The sequence below is a fragment of the Stenella coeruleoalba genome, assembly GCF_951394435.1.
Source record: "Stenella coeruleoalba genome assembly, chromosome: 2".
NCBI classification, from domain to species: Eukaryota; Metazoa; Chordata; class Mammalia; order Artiodactyla; family Delphinidae; genus Stenella; species Stenella coeruleoalba.
In genome coordinates this window covers 8,833,501-8,854,702 of record NC_137147.1, presented here as the reverse complement: position 1 = coordinate 8,854,702, position 21,202 = coordinate 8,833,501, and the positions used below count along the sequence as shown (strand labels likewise).

The following is a 21,202-nucleotide window of genomic DNA, read 5'->3' as shown; positions in this document are numbered from 1 at the left end:
AATCGGGAGCCAACATGGGTTCAGGTGGGAGTGACGACACTGATTGAGGTTCAGGCGAGTCACCCTGGCTGGGGTGGGCGCAGAAGGGAAGCCCTGGCCAAGGGGGTGGGGGGAGGGGGTCAGCGCAGACACGGGCAGCTGCATGAGGCCAAGGACCAGGCGGGAAGGCTGCAGGAGCGAGCATGGCAGGCACGCCTCTCTGGGAGGGAGGGGGGAATTCTCATCGTCCATGAGTTTGTCCTTCTTGGATTGGTTGAGTGGACACAGGATTTAAAAAAAATGGAACTATGCATTTTCCAAACATTTTGGCAAACAAAAAAAAACAAAAAAAACGTGCTCAGGCATTTTTTAAAAAGCTGTTTCCATTTCCAAGTCCCTTCTTGGGTAGCAGCCCTGGGGTGCTGCTGCAGGCAGCAAGGGAGTGGGGCTCCAGATGCACCTCTGGGCTGTCCCTGAGGAACCACAGACAGGATGCAGGCCCTTTCTAGTTCAGGCCGGCGCTGGTCTGCTGGAGGAGATGGTTAGAAAGGAAGCAGCCTTGGTTTTCAGCGTCCCGTGTGGTTATCACAAATGACAGCCAGAAGAGAAATGATCTTTTTCCTTGATGACAGACAAGCCAGGGCAGGGCAGATGACAGAGCAGAGGAGCAGACTCAAGAAAGAGCATGTGTTCCAATGCAACCCGGGTGAAAAGGCACCAGCCTGGGAGACTGACGCGTCCACCGGAGGTGACCGGGGACACAGCTCTCCCAGAAATGGACTGTGAGGCTGTACTTCAGGGGAGGCCAAGAAGGTTCCAGAATCTGAGCTCCAGGCCTGAGCCATCGAGTCAAAAGGGGAGAGCTCAGTTAGAGTCACAAGGAGGCCTCAGGGTGAATGCGCAGGCAGAAGTGCCATAAAGCAGTGTGCGGTTGGATGGAGCGGGGGTGGGGGGGGGGGGACGACGTGATGCAGACTTGGAAAAAAAAAGCCAACCAGGGAAGAGAAAAGGGTGCTGACATTTCCACCATGAAAGGCCTACGTCCGTGCTAAGCACTTGTCTACAAGTCATCCATTTGGTCCCTGAGGGTGGGTCACACAGGAGGGAGCAGAGGTAGGGCAGCAGGGCATCCTCTCAGGCGGAGAGCTTCTGCTGATTGGCAGAGGGACCTCAGAAGAACTTCCTCCCCCCCCCCACCGACCAGCACCTTCCTCTTAGAATATTGGGGGCCTCATCGGGCACCTGCTCAGAACCAGTGCTCAGTGGGCAGGGCTGCCGTCACCTTCCGCAATCGCAGACAAGAACACTGAGGCTGGAGTGTCCAGGGCACAGGGCCATCAGGGCAGCACTGAGATTTGAACTTTGTTCTGTCAGATTCCAAAGCCCAAAGACCGTGAGTCTGGTTGGACAGGGTTCAACCAGGCAGAGTGAATCCACTCTGAGTCCAGCTGTGAACCAGAGGGACCCAGCTCCATGGGGGTGAAGGAGCTGAGAAGCCGCCAGGAGACAAAAGGGAACCCAGAGATCGGCTACTTCCACACCTTGGCTGGAGGGGGCAAAGGAGGAGGTGATGTTACCAGACCCGGGCTGGGAGCCTCTAAGCGGCAGGAACTGGAGCCCCAAGGGAGGCATCACCCCAGCCAGGGCGGAAAGGCTGCTGTGGGCGAAATCCCTGGGCCAGCACAGGGGAACCTGAGCGATGCAGCCCGCAGGGGTCAACCCTCCTGTGACCCAGGGGACGGGAAGGAAGGTCTCCCAGCCCCGGCCTGCGAAGGCTGCCCATCTGTAGATGGAGAAGGACACCAGCTCCCTTTGCCCTGATTCCGGGCTGCCTGAGCAATGGGCCAAGCTGCAACTTGGTCTGCGGGGGACCAGCCTTGCAGGACAAAGGACAAGTTACTGGCACTGACACTGACCATTTGCCGGGTTGACCTTGAGGGGGAGTCCACGGGAAATAAATCAGGGCTCAGAACCCTGTGTCCTGGGGGCGGCGGGATTAGAGCCCTCCGTCCTCTCCCTTCCCCTTCCTGGGCCTGGGAAGCTGAGGCTGCAGGATGGAGGGCCCTCTCCTTGGCTCTGTGGTGCCAGTGGTGAGGGTCAGACACCCCATAAGGACCAGGTTGGGACAGCTCCCCGCTCCAGCCCCTCCAACACCATAACGGCAAAGTAAAACATTCTCTGGGAATGTGCAGACACTCTAATACTGCGTGCCATTCAATGATCTAGACACTCCAAGAATCCTGCTTAAGACATAACCAAACCCCATTAGGGAATGCCCCTAAAACACGACACCGAATCCCTCCCAAGCACAGAGAGGGGCAAAGTCAGGTTCAAAGAGTGACTATTATGTGGCTGACATTATTAGTACCATTTTATAAGGACGGAAACTGAGACTGAGAAAAGCAAACAGCCGGCCAGAAAGTGGTGGATCCAGGATTAACAATAATAATTCTAACAGCCCACATGCATCTTGCATTCTGTACGTGCCTGACTTACAGATATTAACTCATTTATCCTACAAAGACTAATGAGACACTTATCCCTATTTTATGGCTGAGAAAACTGAGGACCAATGATACTACGAACACTGCTCAAAAGTCAGATGGATGGTGAGTAACGGGGACAGGACTGGAACACAGGATGGCCTGAGTCCAGAGCCTTTGCTCTTAAACACCACGGTGCTACCCGGCTTCCACGCCCCCGCCTGTACCCCCCAGAACCCACTGAGAGCCATCCACGCCTCCTGTGGGTCGTCTTCTATGAGCATCCGAGCTCCAGGAAGGTGACCGCAGGGTGTAAACCTGGGGCTCCGCTCGAGAATCTAGAATTGGATTTAATAAACTGAGGCCCCGGCTGCCGGGCCGCCTCAGTCCTACGGCGTTCAGCCACCCTGGCCCTCTGCCAACCCAGCTGCCCCCTGGCATTTTGCTCTAGAACTCAGAACCTTCAGGATCCAGAACCAAGCAAACCCCAGCTCCCACGGCAGGCCCTATAGGCAAGTGCGCTTGCCCCTCCAACCTGGCCAGGGGCCCACACACACAGACGGACACAGCGCCCCGGCACGGGGCACACTCCCTTTCCCGCGACACGCTCGCCTTTCCTGTGACTCACTCCTGCACTGCCACACACAGTTTCCACCCTTACTCATTCCCATGCTCTCCCGTACACAGATGGGATTTCAGGAACCACGCAGCTGGTTTTAATCCCAAATCCTATTCCAAGTGAATTCTGGGAACTCTTTTTTGTTTACTTATTGCAGATAATGTTACGGAGAAGCCACAGCTCAGAGCATCGTTCAGAGCGCCAGGATGGTCCTGGGCCATGCTCTCTTATCTGGCATTCACAGAAGGTGATTTAGAGAGCAAAGTGTGTAAGAAGCAGGGACCGGCACCCTCCGCAGCATCTTAATTGGTCATTGGACCAGGAACTCTCACACCATCTTATTTAATCTTACAACAGCCCTCCCAGGTTGCTGAATCTGGAGTTGGGAACAATTACTGGGCTTTATCCCGTCAGAGATAACCACAGGCTTGCGGGGATTAAGGGACTGAACCAAAGTCACACAAACTACAGGGCACCACAACCCACCCTCTGTCCATGGGCTTGTCAATGTTCATACAAGAAACCCCGCTTAGTAACAGGGTTCTGGGGTCCACTTTACAATTCTAGCCACAAAGGGGACTGCTTTCAAGACAAGCGCTCTGAGAGGGATTCTCAAATCAGCTTTGCCATCACTGACAAATGGTATTTGGTGGTGAAAGCCCACTGTGCTCTGGCCCACCTCCTTTCCCAGATAGCTGACTATAAAACAGCATTTCCAGTCACTCTGAAATTAACTAAACCCAAGCTCTCCGTCAAAAGGCACAGCGTGGAGGACGCTAGGATTTCTACCCGGGAAACGCTGGCCTTGCAAAGCACAGTCAAATATGGATGTCTGGGAGAGGGAGAGAATGCAAAGTGCAACTATAAAAGAATGGGGTACCGAAGGCCCGACCTCCCAAAGAGGACAGGGGCATCCCTTGGGCAAGGCAAGTGGCTCCAAGATGCGGGGCCTCGGCTCCTTGGGCCAGGTGTGATTGGCTCAGGCTGCCGGGAGGGCAGCCAATTAGAGGGCGCGAAGCGGAGGACTCCCTGAGGCGGTTCTGAGAAGCATCCTACCAGTAGCCCTGGTCGCGTAGTCCCAGCCGGCTGCTGGGAGTGTGGCTAGGGGCGATCAGAGGCCGGGGAGGCAGGGACTGGCCATCAGTCGCGGGTCAGAGAGCAGCAGTGAGCAAGGCATCACACTAGTCCAGGACTGGGTGGGACACCGAGTGCTGCGGACCGCAGGCGTGAGTCTGGGCAGACCAATTAACGCTGCCCAGCCTACCGCTGATTCGGAAACGGGAGCTCTAGTCGGTTTTGGTTTTTCACACTGTGGGTCGTGGCCCAACCCCATGCCTTGGCAGTGAAAGCGCCAGCCAAGTACCCTGTAGATGAAATCTCCAAGGTCTCGTCCCACCAGCGAGGGTTCCATTTGCCGTGTGGCAAGGCCCATCCCAGGTCCTGCTGAAGAAGATCTGGCCAAGGGGGTGGAGCTTCCAGGATGCAAGTTGGCCCCTTGTCCCTGCGCCTTCCCTCCCCTCCCTTCCCCAGCGGCCCAAGGCAGCGTCTTCCGTGACAGCATGGCAGTGACAGATGTCCTCACACCTCCTCCCCAGGCCTCTCTCTTATTGGCCCTGGGAATCAGGGGCCCATGCCAGGCCCCCAGCGCCTCATACCTTCTCCTCAGGTGGGAATCTTCCCTGCAGAGGGGTGATTCCAACAGTCACCCCTGAACCCACCAGACCTGCTTTACCTTCCTGAACATCTCCCATGGAACCAGTGTCCCCCCCTGGACTGTCTGCACCACAGCCCAAGGGAGCGGGTTCAACCACAATGACTACACACACCTCCTGTGGCCCTCAAACCTGAATTACACATGAACAGACATAAATGTCCTTTGACAGATGAATGGATAAAGAAGATGTGGTACATCTATCTATATGTATATCTAGATATGCAATGGAATATTACTCAGCCATGAAAAAGAATGAAATCATGCCATTTGCAGCAACATGGATGGACCTAGAGATTATCATACTAAGTGATGTCAGACAGAAAAAGACAAATATCATATGATATCACTTATATGTGGAATCTTAAATATAACACAAATGAACCTATCTATGAAACAAAAACAGACTCACAGACATAGAGAACAGACTTGTGGTTGCCAAGGAAGGGAGGGTGGCCAAGGGAGTTTGGGGTTAGCAGATGCAAACTATTATATATAGAATGGATAAACAACAAGGCCCTACTGTATAGCACAGGGAACCATATTCTATACCCTGAGATAAACCATGATGGAAAAGAATATTAAAAAATGTATGTATAGGGCTTCCCTGGTGGTGCAGTGGTTGAGAGTCCGCCTGCCGATGCAGGGGACACAGGTTCGTGCCGCGGTCCGGGAAGATCTCACATGCCATGGAGCGGCTGGGCCCGTGACCCATGGCCGCTGAGCCTGCGCGTCCGGAGCCTGTGCTCTGCAACGGAAGCGGCCACAACAGTGAGAGGCCCAAATACCGCAAAAAAAAAAAAAAAAAAAAAAAAGTACATATATAACTGAATCACTTTGCTGTACAGCAGAAACTAACCCAACACTGTAAATCCACTATACTTCAATTAAAGAAAATATAGTTGTGAAAAGAAAAAAAGAAAAAGAAAAGAAAATTATGGCTGCACAATAATATACTTTCAGAACCACTCTTATCAAGACTTCAGAAACGAGCGCTTTCTACTAGATGAAAACGTCTTTGTATTCAAAAGCATTGCATCAAGATATAGGATTTTTATTTTTTTGTTTGTCTTTATTAGATAAAAATTTCAAAACTTCTCATAGAACTCATGGTCTTGGGGCTCCCCTGGAGGTCCAGTGGTTAAGACTCCGCACTTCCATTGCAAGGGGCACGGGTTCGATCCCTCGTCCAGGAACTAGGATCCCACATGCCGCTTGGTGCAGCCAAAAAAAAAAACCTCATGGTCTCCAGAGAAATCCTCCTCATACCCCAATTTGAGATACCCTGGCCTGGAGGATGAAGGGGACTCCTCAGGGACCCTCAAGGATGAGGCTCCTACCTAACCTACAGCCCTGACTCACCAGGGTGCCCCTGGTCCCTGCACGCCCGCTGTACCACACTGCTGAAGTTTCTAGAAGCTTAGAATCTTGAGTGCTGCCTCCCTAGCTTAGTTCTGCCTGGTGAGCCTCCCCTACCCCAATACACACCTCCTTCTAGCAGACTCTTCCCTGTTCTTTCAAGATTCAGTTCACTCACAGGGGAAACCCTTCCAGCTTCCTTCCCCCCATAGTTACAGCTCCTCCCTTCCTTGGGTGCCCACGGGACCCTGTGCATGTTACCACTTACGATCCGTTTACTAAACACTCTGAATTTTCCCATGTTCTCCATCCAACAACCCCAGGAGGAAGGTACTACTATCAGTTACATCCCACAGTGAGAAATCTGGAGTTTAGGGAGGCAAGGTGAGTAGCCACGAATCCAAGACGGAACCCAGAAGACTGACCTCACACTTCATGCTTTGCTGTTCATATCTGTTGACACAAACAAGTTCTCTGAAGGAGGGCAGGGTCAGATTCATCTTACTGATTAACTGGAGATGGGGTGGACTTTGTTTTTAACAGGTTTATTTGGGGGTAAAATTGATAAACAATAAACACATTTCAACTGTAGGGTTTGATAAGTTTTAACATATATACCTACAAAACCATCACCCCAATCAAGATAATGAACACACCCATTACCCCAAAGTTTCCTGATTCCACTTCTAATCCTTCCCTCCTGCCCACACCCTGACCCAGTCAACCGCTGATGTGCTTACTGTCTCTAGAGGTTAGTTTGCATTTTCCGGAGATTCTTACGTAAATGGAATTATATATATACATATATATATATGTATATATATATCTATATATACACATATATATATACACATACATATATATACATATATGTATATATATATGGGGGGCAGGTGATGTGGTCCTGGCTTCTTTCACTCAGCATAATTAGTTTGAGATTCATCCACGTTGTTGCCTGTATCAGTGGTCCATTCCTTTCCATTGCTGCGTAATATTCCATAGCGTGTGGAGACCCGCTGATGGACAGTTTTGGGCTATACAAATAAAGCTGCTCTAAACACTTGTGTGTGGACATACACTTTCATTTCTCTTGCAAAAATACCTAAGAGTGGGACTTCCCTGCTGGCGCAATGGTTAAGAATCTGCCTGACAATTCGGGGGACACTGGTTCGATCCCTGGTCCGGGAAGATCCCACATGTCGCAAAGCAAGTAAACCCGTGAGCCACAACTACTGAGCCTGTGCTCTAGAGGCCGTGCTCCCCAACAAGCGAAGCCACCGCAGTGAGAAGCCCGCGCACCGCAACGAAGAGTATCCGCTGCTCGCCACAACTAGAGAAAGCCCGCGCGCAGCAACGAAGACCCAACGCAGCCAAAAAAAACAGAAAATAAAAAAAAAAAAAAACCCTAGGAGTGGAGTGGCTGGATCAGATGGTAGGTGTATGTTTACATTCACACCATTTTCCAAAGCAGCCACGCCACTTTTCATTCCCACCAGCAGTGGATGAGAGTTCCCGTTCCCACACGGCCCTCTATGGTCAGTCTTTTTAATCTTAGCCCTTTTAACCAGTGGGTAATGAAATCTCATTGTGGTTTTAATTTGCAGTCCCTAACGGCGAACCGTCTGATTGCCTTTTGCGTTTGTACTTTAGGACAAGTTACTAAGCTCCAGCTGCGCTCAGCACTTCCCAGGCTCCTCCTCCTTTAAGGCTACCGTGCTCAGTGCGGGCCCGGTAGGCTGGAGGCTAAGGGAGTGAGGAGGTGAGTGATGGGGAGACAGCCAGCAGGAAGTTGCTCCAATTTCGAGGGCGCTGCCGGCTGACTCCTTGAACCAACAGCCAGGAGTGTGTAAAAACAGATAAATGGAGTCCCTCATGTGTGCGTGGGGCTCTCGGAGCTCCCAAAGAGCAGTGCCATGGGGCCCTTATCCATGCTCCTGCGGGCCCCTGGTTCAGTAGGGACCTGGATGTCTGCTCAACAAGTCGTGCGGCTGCCACGGGGTCTCCCAGCGTCCAGGATGGAAATCAACAACTTCCGAGTCAGTAGTCCAGCACCACTGAACTCAGCCTGCTGTTCTCATTTGAATGTGAACTGCCCATCTTGATCACTGCTACCTTGATCAAGGTACCTGAGACAGACACTGGCACACAGTAGGTGCTCACAAATGTTCATGGGTGGATAGGTAAATCTGGAAAATATAAAGAATAATATTTACCCCCATTGGCATTTAGTAGGTACTTGATAACTGTTAGTTCTGGTCTTTTTATAAATTTAATTAATTGATTAATTGATTAATTTTTGGCCATGCCCCGTGGCTTGCGGGATCTTAGTTCCCCGACCAGGGATTGAACCCAGGTCCCGGCAATGAAGGCGCTGAGTCCTAACCACTGGACCTCCAGGGAACTCCCTGGTCTTTTTTATTAAAAGGAATATGTGTGAAGCCAGAAGGAGCATCTTACCAGCCCTATTTGGTCCTCAATACACACAAGCTGCAGGTTCAGGGAACCTTGAGAAAGGCAGGGATGGGGGAAGGGTGGACATCAGCACAGACTCTGTTAACCCCCAAATCAGAGTCTTCCTTCAGGCCATGGGTTGGGGGCAGAGCAGGCCCCAAAATGGAGTTAGGGAGCATGGGGTCCAGCGCAGGCTCTGCCACTAACCAGCTCCAAACACCAGTCTCTTTGGTCAAATGAGAGCAAGAATTTCTGCCTGACCTCCTCCTCTCTGAGATGCGGGAGCTTTAAACGGGAAGATTGTTTTGAAGGGAAGGGGCACATCCGATTCACCTCCGGGCTTTTTTTTTTTTTAAACAGAATACCTGTTAGGAAGGGACGAATACACTGGCGAGAAGCTCTGCTCTATTCAAAGGCACAGAACTGTAATGATCCTTAGGCAACCTATAGGCTAATTGTACCATGTCACCATGTCACACCGTGTAATAGCCACGGGCTATAGTAACCAACTGTGTAGCGGGCCTAACGCTGGGGTCAGTGCTACACCGTTCCAAGCTACAATTCCAACCTGCAATAACCAGAGACCTTAATAAGAGCTGGCTCCTTGTGCCAGGCCGTGTTCCTAGAGCACCTTATAGTGCTTTAGAAACAAATAGGCTACCGGGTAGGTGCTAATATAAAACCCCATATTAGAAGATAAGGAAGCAAAGCACAGAGATGTTAAATGACTTTCCCCAAAGCGTGCAAAGCAGGGATTGAAACTCGGGCAGCTTGGCTCCAGAGCCTTTTCCTTAACCACAGCGCCTTGCCCGGAGACAAGAGGTCAGTAGTCGCCTGGTCAGTGCATTAGGGCTGGTTAAATGCGAGTTAAGAAGGAGCTGCTGCTGGACGGCACGTGGAAGAGCTGTGAACTATACTACACTGCTCACCTGACCATTCTTCAGATACTGCCCAGAGCAAGCGCTCACATTTGGGCCAGGCCTGTGGCCCTACCAGCAAAGCCGAGTTTTGCCACCTGCCCCCCTCCCCCTGCCCCTGCAGCCCTTGGGACACAGTGCCAACCAGAACACGCCACTCAGCTCCACGACTGTTGTTGACGTGTCTGTCTTCCCATGAGACTGTTGCTCTCAAGGGCAGAGGCTGTGTCTCATCTGCTCTGTATACCCAGGCCTGGAGCACAGCCAGCCTGGAGGAGGATGGCGGTGTTGCTTACTAAGTGAGCACAACACTAATATTCTTGGAAAAGCAGGGCTGGCTCCCATGGGGCCAGGCCAGGGTAGGGAGTTCCTGAAACTGCCCACAGGTTTCAGACTGGCTCCAGATCTCAGGCTGCAGGGCTAGGCCTCATGGGACACCCCCAGGAGCCAGTGAAAAGTACTGCGGAAACCTCCCTACATTTCCGCCTGTAACAATTGGACCAGGACTTCCCCAGCGGTCCAGTGGTTAAGACTCCATGCTTCCACTGCAGGGGCTCGGGTTTGATCCCTGGTCAGGGAACTAAGATCCCACATGCCGTGCAACTCGGACAAAAACAGACAAACAAACAACAACAAAAACAATTGGACCACCTCTCGGGAATCTTCTTATCTAGCTGTGCCATTTTACAGATGGGGAGACTGAGGCTTAGAGAAGGCGAGAGACCCACCCAAGATCTTGCAGCAGCTCAGTGGCAGAGCTATGGCCAGGACTCATCTTGGTATAAAAACATCTCTGCCTCTGAAGGAAAGCATTGCATTTCTTCAAAATAACCCACGGATAAGAAACAATCAACTCTCATATTTATAGACAACTAATTTTCAACAAGCGTGCCAAGACAATTTAATGGGAAAAGAATAGTCTTTTTAACAAATGGTGCTGGGACAACTGGATATCCACGTGCAAAAGAATGAACTTGGACCACTACTCCACACTATATACAAAAATTAACTCAAAATAGATCAAAGGCCAAATTGTAAGAGCCAAAACTATAAAACTCATTGAAGAAAACGTAGGTGCAAATGTTCCTGACCTTGGATTAGGCACTGATTTCTTAGATGTGTCACCAAAAGCACAAGCAACAAAAGAAAAAAAAAAAAGATAAACTGGACTTTATCAAAATTAAAAACGTTTGTGTTTCAAAGGACACCATCGAGAAAGTGAAACAACAAGCCACAGAATGGAAGAAAATTTTGCAAATCATTTACCCACTAAGGGACTTTTATCTAGAAAGACAAAAACCCAATTATAAAATTGGCAAAAGATCTGAATAGACATTTCTTCAAAGACGACGTACATACGAATAGCCAATAAGCGCATGAAAAGACGCTCAACGTCATTAGCCATCAGGGAAATGCAAATTAAAACCAAAAGGAGATGCCACTTCCCATACATAAGGATGGCTATAATCAGAACAACAGACAATAACAAAGTATCGGTGAAGATGTGGAGAAAGGGGAACGCTCTTATGCTGCTGGTGAGAATATAAAAAGTATAGCCACTTTGAAAAGCAGCCTGGCAGTTCCTCAAATGATTAAACACAGAGTTACCACATGATCCAGCGATTCCACTCCTAGGTATATTCCAAGAGAAATGAAAACATATGTCCACACAAAAACTTATACACAAATGTTCATGAGAGCCGAAAAAGTGGAAACAACCCAAATGTCTGTCAACGTATGAACGGATAAATAAAATATGTTACATCCATACCATGGACTATTACTCAGCAATGAAAAGGAATGAAGTAGTGATGCGGTTACAACATGTAAGAACCTTGAAAACATGATGCTAAGTGAAAGAAGCCAATCACAAAGGGCCACATAGCGTATGGTTCCACTTACACGAAATGTGTAAAACAGGCGGGTCTGTAGAGACAGAAGGGAAATGGGTGGCGCCCAGGGCTGGGGTGGGTGCATGGGTGGACCGGGGATTGTGCAGGTTCGGGTGGGGTAGTAAAAATGCTCTAAAAATGACTGGGGTGATGTTTTTATAACTCTGTGAATATACAAAAAGGCATGGAATTGTACACTTTAAATGCACCCATTTAAATGGTATACTGTGAATTATATCTCAATAAAACTTTTTCTGTAAAAGAAACAATCAAAATCTCCAAACTAAGAGGGCCCCTCAAACAGACCTAATTTAAGCACCCATTCCTGTGAGAAACAGACCCACCCCCGTGAGAAGTTACTCAATTCAATTGACAGCATTTGCTGAGTTAACACTAAAAATATTTTTTATACTTGAGAGGCAGGTCTTTTTTTTTTTTTTTAGACAAAATAATTTAAATGTTCTTAAATATTAAGAACATAAAATATCCAAAAACTATGACAATATTTCTGTTTTACATTATGGACAATTACAGAGAGAGAGATCAGAGACATAGATTTATGTTAACATTAAGAGTGACAAAAAGAATTCAAGACACAAAAATGACAGGGGAGAGCCAGTGAGAGGCAGGTCTTAATACTCATTCCCATTTTACAGACGAGGGCACTGAGATGGAGCAGTTTCGTGCTCTGCCCAAGGTCCCAGAGCTACTAGTTAGGAGATAAGGGTCAAATCCAAGACCAGTCGGCTTTAACATCCAGATGTACACAGCGGTGAGCCAGGCACAGGCCGCGGGTTATAAGCACGGTCTGCGTGACCGCAGACTCTGAGGCTCTTATATGCTCAAATGGAGCGGCACATGAGAAACTCTCGGAGCCTAGAGAGTGGAGCAATGATGCTGATTAGGGGATCCAGGGAGGGGTTCACAGACGAGGGGACACATTGACTGAGATGGAAGGATGAGCAGGGTCTGGATAAGATGACAAGTGGGAAAGGGTATAACAAGCTGTTGGACCAGCATAAGCAAAAGCTGGGAAAGTGCAACGCCAAGTTCAGGCGGCAGAGTGGGCTTGGGAATTGTTAAAGGAAGCTGTGACGGACAGGCAGGCAGGGGAGTGAGAGGGGTGCACTGACTTCCCTCTGTGGGCACTAGGGAACCAGCGAGGGTCTGTAAGCAAGGGAGTGGCGTGCTCTGATCAGTGACAGACCCACAGGCAGGGAGGGCAGCGCCTGACCAATTGTCTGGAAACAATGTTGCACTGAAAAGGGTCCAGGCAACCTGGAACCTTCAATCACCTGCTAGGAAATGCTTTGTAAAGTGCTGTTTGACCCCAAGGCATTCTTTTTATTGGAAACCTGCTCTTCCACAAAGAAACCAGAGTTCAAGTCCAAGGATCTTTTCTCCACTGCTGACTGAATGTGCAAATATCTGATCAGCTGTGGGGAGCAGCCGTCATTCCTCCCCACGGTGTCTGCCCTTGAAGCTAGTCCCCACGACCCCCTCCCAGCAAAGCCCCCAGCCTCGCACCCCAGCCTCGCACCCCAGCCAACACTGTTTGGTGGGTAACGAGTGTTCTGCCTGCTCCTACCCTGTCCCCACCCCAGGTCATCTGTGACCTTATGATTGCCCTGGGTGAGTGGCAAGGGCATCATGAGTCTTAACTTTCGTATGCCAAAGGAGGCCCCTGTGGGTTGGGGAAAATGTCACCCAAAGTTCCCATGTATGAGGTTACCTGCTGGGTGCCAGGTGCTGGGCAGGTGCGGTGCATCCATTACCACCAACCACCAAGGCAGGGGCGACCGCGTCACCTTACAGATGGGGAAACTGAGGCTCAGAAGGGCCAGCTCTCCTGCCCAGGTCAGACAGCTACTGAGGCGCAGTCAGGGGCAGGCCCGGGTCTGTTGGGCTCCAGCGCCCATGCCGTGCTGCAAGACGGCCAGCAAAAGGAGGAAGTGAGTCAGGAAGGCAGAAGAAGGAGGGTTCCTTTTTGAGTCAGAACAGGATGTCCCATCCCATAGCCGACTGATGCAGAGGCCGGTGGGGGGGGGGGAGGTGAACCCCTGCAGGTCAGACTGACGAGGTGCCCAGGCCAAGTCCTCTGCAGGGAGCGTGCCTGAGATGGGGGACTAGCTGAGAGGCAAGCCCAGTTTGGGCGGGACTGCGATGGGCCCAGTGACGCCAGGCCTCTCAGTGTATGGCTCGAAATGAATCAGGCCAGATGGGGCACCAACCAGGCTGTGGAGGCCCGACCTGGGTTTCCAGGAACTGACGGCCGAGAAAAATCCAGCTCACCCTCACTTCTCTCCCTCTGTGCCTCTCACTCCGTCCAGCCGCCAGGCCAGGTGATGATGAAGGGCGTGCCCTCCAAGGACCCGTGTGAACAGGCAGAGAGAGGGGCCCATCTCATCTTCTAACCCAGAGCCACACCAGGCCCACCTTCCCTCTGTTCCAGAGCTTGGGAGACGCTTTATTCATTTAATGACAGATCTTGTTGCAACGCCTGCTCCGTACCAGATGCTATGGTTGGTGCTGAAGATCAGAGAGGTGAACAGGACCGACCAGATCCTGCACCCTTGGGTCACCTGACAGCTCAGGCTCCCTTCCTTCTGCTGGAAGGTGGACACCGTGTTCAGAGTCTTCTCAACACCCTCCCGCCCCCGCAGTCTCTACAATACGGCATTTCTTGACCTGAGACCTTCTGGTATCCACTAGCTCACCTCACAAGTGTTCCGTGGGTAGCACTCACTAAATTCACTTTTCAAAATGTGTCTGTGACGGCTTCCCTGGTGGCGCAGTGATTAAGAATCCGCCTGCCAATGCAAGGGACACTGGTTCGAGCCCTGGCCCAGGAAGATCCCACATGCCACAGAGCAATTAAGCCCGTGGGCCACAACTGCTGAGCCTGAGCTCTAGAGCACACGAGCCACAACTACTGAGTCCACGTGCCACAACTACTGAAGCCTGCGTGCCTAGAACCCGTGCTCCGCAACAAGAGAAGCCATGACAATCCGCACTGCAACGAAGAGTAGCCCCCGCTCACCGCGACTAGAGAAAGCCCGTGCACGGCAACAAAGACCCAACACAGCCTAAATAAATACATTTATTAAGAAAACACAAAATGTCTCTGTGGACCAGGGGTGTTAACCTGCCCCCCTCCCCGACAATGGGTGAGACCCCCTGGATTAGGCTATGAGGGCTCCCAGAGCCTCCTGACATCTTATGCAGCATCTTGTGTGCAGGCTTATTCTCCTGGCAAGGTCTGCAGGTCTCATCAGCTTCCCGAAGGCCCCCTGACTAGCGCTACACCAGACTCATGGTGTTAATTATCAACGTTTCTCCTTGTAAATGACCCAGAATATTCCCTGGGGTGGATGTCACAAACTCTCCTTAATCATTTCCATTTTGCTGGACAGTTATGTCACATTTTTGTTGTTTTTCTCAGTTCGGCTAGAACATTTGCAAACTTATGACTGAGTTAACATTTGAGCAAGATGTGTACCCCCCTGGCCACAAAGCAGAGTCCTAACCTACTCCAGTATTATCCCGCCCAAGAGGTCTTCTTCTGACCGGGAGAATTCATTTTTCTCTTCGGCATCAGCAGCTGGCCTTCTTTTCAGGGCTGTTTTCCACAAAGAAACAAAGTTTGTGGTCACATGGCTGAAGCTGCCTGGTGTGTAACAAGGAGGACCAGAGACTAACCAAATCTGGGTGATGTTGGGTGGTTAGGCTGGGCTGGGCAGGGTGGGGCTCACTCCCCGTGAGTCACTGCGCTGGACACCCTCCGCCCACCACACACACACACACACACACACACACACACACACAGTCACGGTCACAAAGGCCTACCTCTTCCAGGACACTTCCTAACAGCTGCTAAGCATGTAGACTCCAGAGCCAACTGGCTGAGCAGATTTAGGCCTAACTTTGCTGCTGAAAAACAATGAGGCCTCAGTCAAGTGGATTCAACTCCTCTGACTTCACTTTCTCATCTGTAAAATGGAAGTAATAATAGTATGAACTTCTTATCACTGATCTGATTAAGTGAGTTATACTGGTAAATGGTGCTGGTAACCAGTAGGTGCTGTATAAATGTTTTAGATAAATATTGAGAAAGAAAAGATGCTACTTAACTGTCCAGCAAAAAGAAAATGGTTAAGGAAAGTTGATGACATCCATCCCGTGGAATATCCTGGGCCATTTACACTGAGAAACGTGACGATTAACACCATGGAATAATGCTGTGTCTGAAGAGAAAAAAGAGCAGTTGCACACTATTTACAATAGCCAAGGCATGGAAGCAACCTAGATGTCCATCGACAGATGCATGGATAAAGAAGATGTGGTACACACACACACACACACACACACACACACACACAGAGCGGAATACTACTCAGCCATAAAAAAGAATGAAATAATGCCATCTGCAGCAACATGGATGGACCCAGAGATTATCATACTAAGTGAAGTAAGTCAGACAGAGAAAGACGAACAGCATGTGATATCACTTACATGAGGACTCTAAAATATGACATAAATGAACTTACAAGACAGAAACAGACTCACAGACATAAAAAACAAACTTATGGTTGCCAAAGAGGAAAGGGGGGAGAGGGATAAATTAGGAGTTTGGGATTAGCAGATACAAACTGCTATATATAAAATAGATAATCAACAAGGTCCTACTGTATAGCACAGGGAACTACTATTCACTATCGTGTAATAAACTATAATGGAAAAGAATATGAAAAAGCATAATGAATCACCTGGCTGTACACCTGAAACTAACACAACATTGTAAATCAACTACACTTCAATTAAAACTCTTTGCCCTCTGGACCAATGGTTGAAAAGTTTTTCTGGAGTGGGTCCGACAGTAAATATTTTAGGCTTTGTAAGCCAGATGGTCTCTGTCACAACTATTCAAATCTGTAGTTGTAGCGTGAAAACAGCCATAGGCATTATGTAAATGATGAGCATGGCGGTGTTCCAGTAAAACCTTGTTTACAAAATCATGTGGCATTTGGGCTGTGGGCTGCAGTTTGCCAACTCCTACTGTGCAAATTATACAAAAACTGTGTGAGAAAAGATAAAGATTGAAAGGAACACAGGAAAACGTAGAAGGTTCTCTTAGAGCACTGGAATCATAGGCACATTGTTTAAATGTCAATTTCTTTAAGGTGGTAGTAGTTTTTTAAAAAATTAAAGTACTTTAAGACTGCGTACATTCTAATAACAAGAGATTTCACAGTTCCATTCGACTTTTTAAAATAAGTTAGAATTAGGAAGCTCAGCTTTCACATTATGCTGTATAGAAAACGTAGTCCATGAAGTATGGCCAGCGTGGGACTGAATCTGGCTTCTTTATCTACTAGCTGTGTGACCCCAGGCAAGTTTATTAACCTCTCTGTTCCTCAGTTTCCTTGTTTGTAAAGTGAGGATACCAATGGCACCAGCAAGCATACAAAGGCCCGGCACTGGGCTTCCCTGGTGGCGCAATGGTTAAGAATCCGCCTGCCAATGCAGGGAACACGGGTTCGAGCCCTGGTCCGGGAAGATCCCACATGCTGCAGAGCAGCTAAGCCCGTGCGCCACAACTACTAAGCCCACGTGCCACAACTACTGCAGCCCACGAGCCTAGATCCCATACTCCACAACAAGAGAGAAGCCACCGCAACCAGAGAAAGCCTGCACACTGCAACGAAGACCCAACGCGGCCAAAAATAAATAAATAAATTTAAAACAAAACCAAAAAAACGAACAAAGGCTTGGCGCTGAGCCTGGGGTATAGTTGGCCCTCAATACAAAGACGTGCCTTTCAGACCTACAGGACCCACAGGACCCACACAGGCAGGATCTTGCTGACCCTGGGTCTGTGTCATCACCAGGATCAAAGCAGACTAGAAAACCCAGCACGCTTTACTGCTCACCTAAGAAAAATACCCTCCTATGGTTTTCAGGTTTGGTTTATAAAAGGATACAGAGCAACTTGAACCCCACTTTCATTTAATAAATGGCACCCCAGCTGTGAGAAGAACAGCCAGAAGAAGGCAGGGTTTGTTCCAAATGGGAGTTTTCGGAGCAAGGGAGTTCTCGGGGCTGCCCTGGCCGAACCCCTGGGAAGATCCACGTCCCCACAGGGGCTCAGGCCCAGCGTGCTTCTTCCTGGGGCCTGAGCCCCTGGGCCCTGAGTCTTGAGGAGGCAGAGGGAACAGAGTCCTCTCTTTTTGGCAGAAAGGGGCACTTAGGGTTCAGAGTCAAAGGCCCTTCTGACTTAATCCCTCCAAGGCTCCACAGCCCGTACCTGAGAAAGTCCACAACGTGTCCCAGGACAGTTGAGGTCCTTCTCCATCTATCTACGCAGCCTCACCTCCCACCGATTCCCACCTCCTCTTCCTGAACCAGAGCTCCCTGGGGCTCCCTGTACATAGCATGTGGCTTCCCCCCTCAGTGCTCTTCTTTGCCTGCCCACATTCATTCATCAGTTCTGGCACCACTGCCTCCAGGGAGCCCTCCAGGATTTTTCAGGGTGTACCGGGCTGGGAACTAACACTGTTAAGCATGTACCGGGTGGCAGTCCCCATGTTAGGTGTTTACACACAGCTTATTGAGGTCTCTCACCTCTTGTTAAGTAGGAATGATTGTCTTCTTTATATAAAGAAATCAAAGTGGTTCAGTGACCTGCCCAAGGTCATACAGAAGGTATCCTGCTGCCTTGTTCTCCCCAACAGCCCCTTAGCAGAGCCCAAGAGGTTTAAAACTGTCCGCGCTCTGCTGGAGCTGCAAGGTGGTATCCACTGAGCTATCCAGAAGAGTTCATCCTCCTTATCTCGATGCCGTGCCTGATATCTGGAAGCCTCAGAGCACCACTAAGCCTTCCCCCAGGAGCCTTCACCTCCCAGGAGTCCAAGGTCAATCGGTAACAGGCTGTGCAGATTATAATTAGCACATGCCAGTTCCTTCCCAGGCTTCAAGACGCCAGTTTTACGATGTGTCTGTGTGAAGCCAAGGGCACCGGCCTTGGGGACTGATTAAGTCTTCAGTCTTTGCCCTCTGGGGTGGGGGGCAACATGAGGGGGTCACCAGCAGGGGTGAGTCACATCCTTGCAGACACAGAGGTGCCACCCAAGCCCCTTGGACCTCAGGACCAGGGGTTACCAGTACCCAGGCAGCAGGGAGATGCCACCTGGGGCTCTGGGGAGCAGCGTGTTTCCCGGGCATGGGGCACTTGGCCCTGCCGGACTCCACTCCTCCCTCCCGGAGGGGACTGTGTCCAGGGCTGAGCTCCCCGTCACTCCCAGCAGACAATAGCTTACTGTTGTGTGCAGCGCTTGGAAGCTGACCAAGCGCATCCCCCTCCTTATCCCCCTGATGGGAGGGAGTTTAATCCCTTTCCTCCTGGAGGAATCTGGGCTCCCCAACAATCCCTTAGCAGAGCCCATGGCCCTCCTGCTGCTGCCCAGCAAGGTCACCGCGCAGTTGGGGGAGAGAGGCGGTCAGCATGTGAGCCCCATTCTTTGCACTCCCGCCCTGGGGACCGGGGTCAGACACACGGGGCCTCCCACACCCGGCACAAACAGCACATGACCTCCTAAAATGTGTTTTTCCCCTCCTGTTGCACAATGCTAGCTTTAGCGGATTTTCTTGCAAGGACTGATGGCCTGCAAGATTTGCATGAAAGGCAAGTGTCACCCTCCCCGAGCTGACCGCACTCAACAGTAGGGCCGCCACCACTCAGGGGAAGGTGTGTCCATTCTGCATGTACAGGAGGGGAGCCACACGTGCTGGGCCTGAATCACTTCCCCTCCACGGAACTGCAACCTCCAGCCTGGCAGCAACTGGCCAGGACATGTGACCTTCGGATACGGTCTGTTTACTTATTGCTTGCTTGTGGAAGCTAGATGATTCTAGAACCTTCTAGAATATAAGTTCCATCAGAGCAAAAGTTTTGCCAGTCGTGTCCACTGCTCCCGTCCCTCTGCCTAGAATAGCGCCTGGCATGCGGTAGTCCCTCGGCAAGGAGTTGGTGAGTGAATGAATGAATCGCTGCTCTACAACAAAGCGCCACTCATTTGTTCAAGAAACCTTCACAGGTGCCAAGTGCAGCTGAGAAAATACGAAGCTGGGACCTTCCCTTGAGGAGCTCATCGTGTCGGGGGTGGGAGGGGAAGACGAATGAACAGAGAAGGCCAGTTAGAGTTAAGGTTCAGCTCAGAGCGGACACAGCGTGGTGAGAGACTGCCAAGGGAGGGAAGGGCATGCAGGACGGGGAACAGCATGTGCAAAGTAGCAAAGCACGAATTGGCATCTGAGTAATTTGTCCCCAGCACGGAGGAAATGAAGGCGGAGACCCTCAACCCTCATTCCTTCATCCTACAGCACTTACTACCTGCTCTGTGCTCAGGGACAGGCAGAGGCTGGCCCGAGGATAGGGTGGTTTCTGTCTTCACGCGCTCACAGACTCGGGGGACAGCAGAGCCAGTGATTCTGCGTGCACAGGGGATCTGGGAGCTCAGAGGAGGGGCAATCAAGTCTGAGGGGGCACTGAGGCTCAGGGGGCAGGTGACCCCTCTTACACTGTCCATTGTGACCCAGACTGCCCAGCGCCACGGTCGGGATGGCAAGACTCTGACTAACTAGGGTGACCCAAGTGTCTTGGTTTGCCCAGGGCTTCCCCAGTTTTAGCTCCGAAAGTCCTGTGTCCCAGGAGACCCCTCAGTCTTGGGCAAACTGGGAACAGCTGGTCACACTTACTTCCACCTGCATGTCCCCTCCCAACACCCCTCCCGCCAACCTCTCAGCCACTCACAGGTGAGGGCTGGATTTTTAGCAGCCAGTGTCCAGGGCAGCTTTTCCCCGGGTAACCGAGTGGGAACAGAGGGCACAGCGATGGGTGAGTCTAATGCCTGTGTTCCTCGCTTCTCTGATTAAGTCTTCAGACAAGTGCAGGGGCACAGAAAACACTGGCTCGGCCGCCTTCCCAGGCTGCTGCAGGCTCTCTGGTCCCTTCACTGTTTCCCTTGTCTGAGTTTTGCCTCCCGAGGCCTCCCCTATCCAAGGTCAGGCTTCCTCCCCAGACTTCCTTTGTGTGTTCAGAGTGAGACCCATTGCAGGCGTCCAACACACACGTGCTGGGCTCAAGAAACAGGCAGCTAATGACGACTTTTCCATCTCCCTTATACAGAAGGGAAAACCAAGGCATAAAACTGGTCAGGAATCCACCTCTGCTATTTATTTCCCAAGATCCTGATGATTCCATTATTCAAAACCAGCTGACTTAAATCCCGCCTTCTAGAACCCTCCCTACTAGCCCTGCAGAGACACACACCGTAGACGTTCTCTCCCAGGAGGACTCAGGAAAACTTAAAATCTTGTCCAGATGCCTGTTTCCATGCTGGGGCTTCTAAACCAGAGCTCCATGCAGAGCAACAAAGTTCCCCCTAAAATATTCACAGAAACCCCTCAGCCTGGTGCCTCCCCAAACTGCTAGAGGGCTGTGAGGTCCCCCAAATGATGTTGGTCTCCCCAAGAACCTGAGGCACAGCATGCAGGAGTTATAAGAGCCTGGCTCTAGAGGAAAAGATCGTTAAATTAACCACCTCCACAAGTCCCTAGAGAAAGTAGATTTATTCTCCTGTCTGGCTGTCTGCAAGGGCATCACATAGAGAAAGCTAGGTCTTTCAAGTCACAGTCTTCAAGCTCTACCATTTTTTCCTAGCTTGTGTCCTTGGTCAAGCTCTGTAACTTCTCTGGGCCTCTTTCTCCATAAAGTGCTAAATAAGATCTACTGT

General features: G+C 50.4%; 1 protein-coding gene across 2 annotated transcripts in view; it reads right to left on the bottom strand.

Annotated features, from left to right (window-relative positions):
* The window catches only part of SYNE3 (spectrin repeat containing nuclear envelope family member 3), a 90,568-nt gene that overhangs the window by 57,888 nt on the left and 11,478 nt on the right, over window positions 1-21,202 (bottom strand). Inside the window, exon 1 of one of the 2 annotated variants that reach the window (XM_079914423.1) lies at window positions 13,144-13,413. The exons of the other annotated variant lie outside the window; for it this stretch is intronic. Within the exon in view, the coding sequence (XP_079770549.1) occupies window positions 13,144-13,183 (40 nt within the window). The 5' untranslated portion in view covers window positions 13,184-13,413. Of the gene's footprint in view, window positions 1-13,143; window positions 13,414-21,202 lie in introns of those variants that run through there. 2 annotated transcript variants of the gene reach the window in all.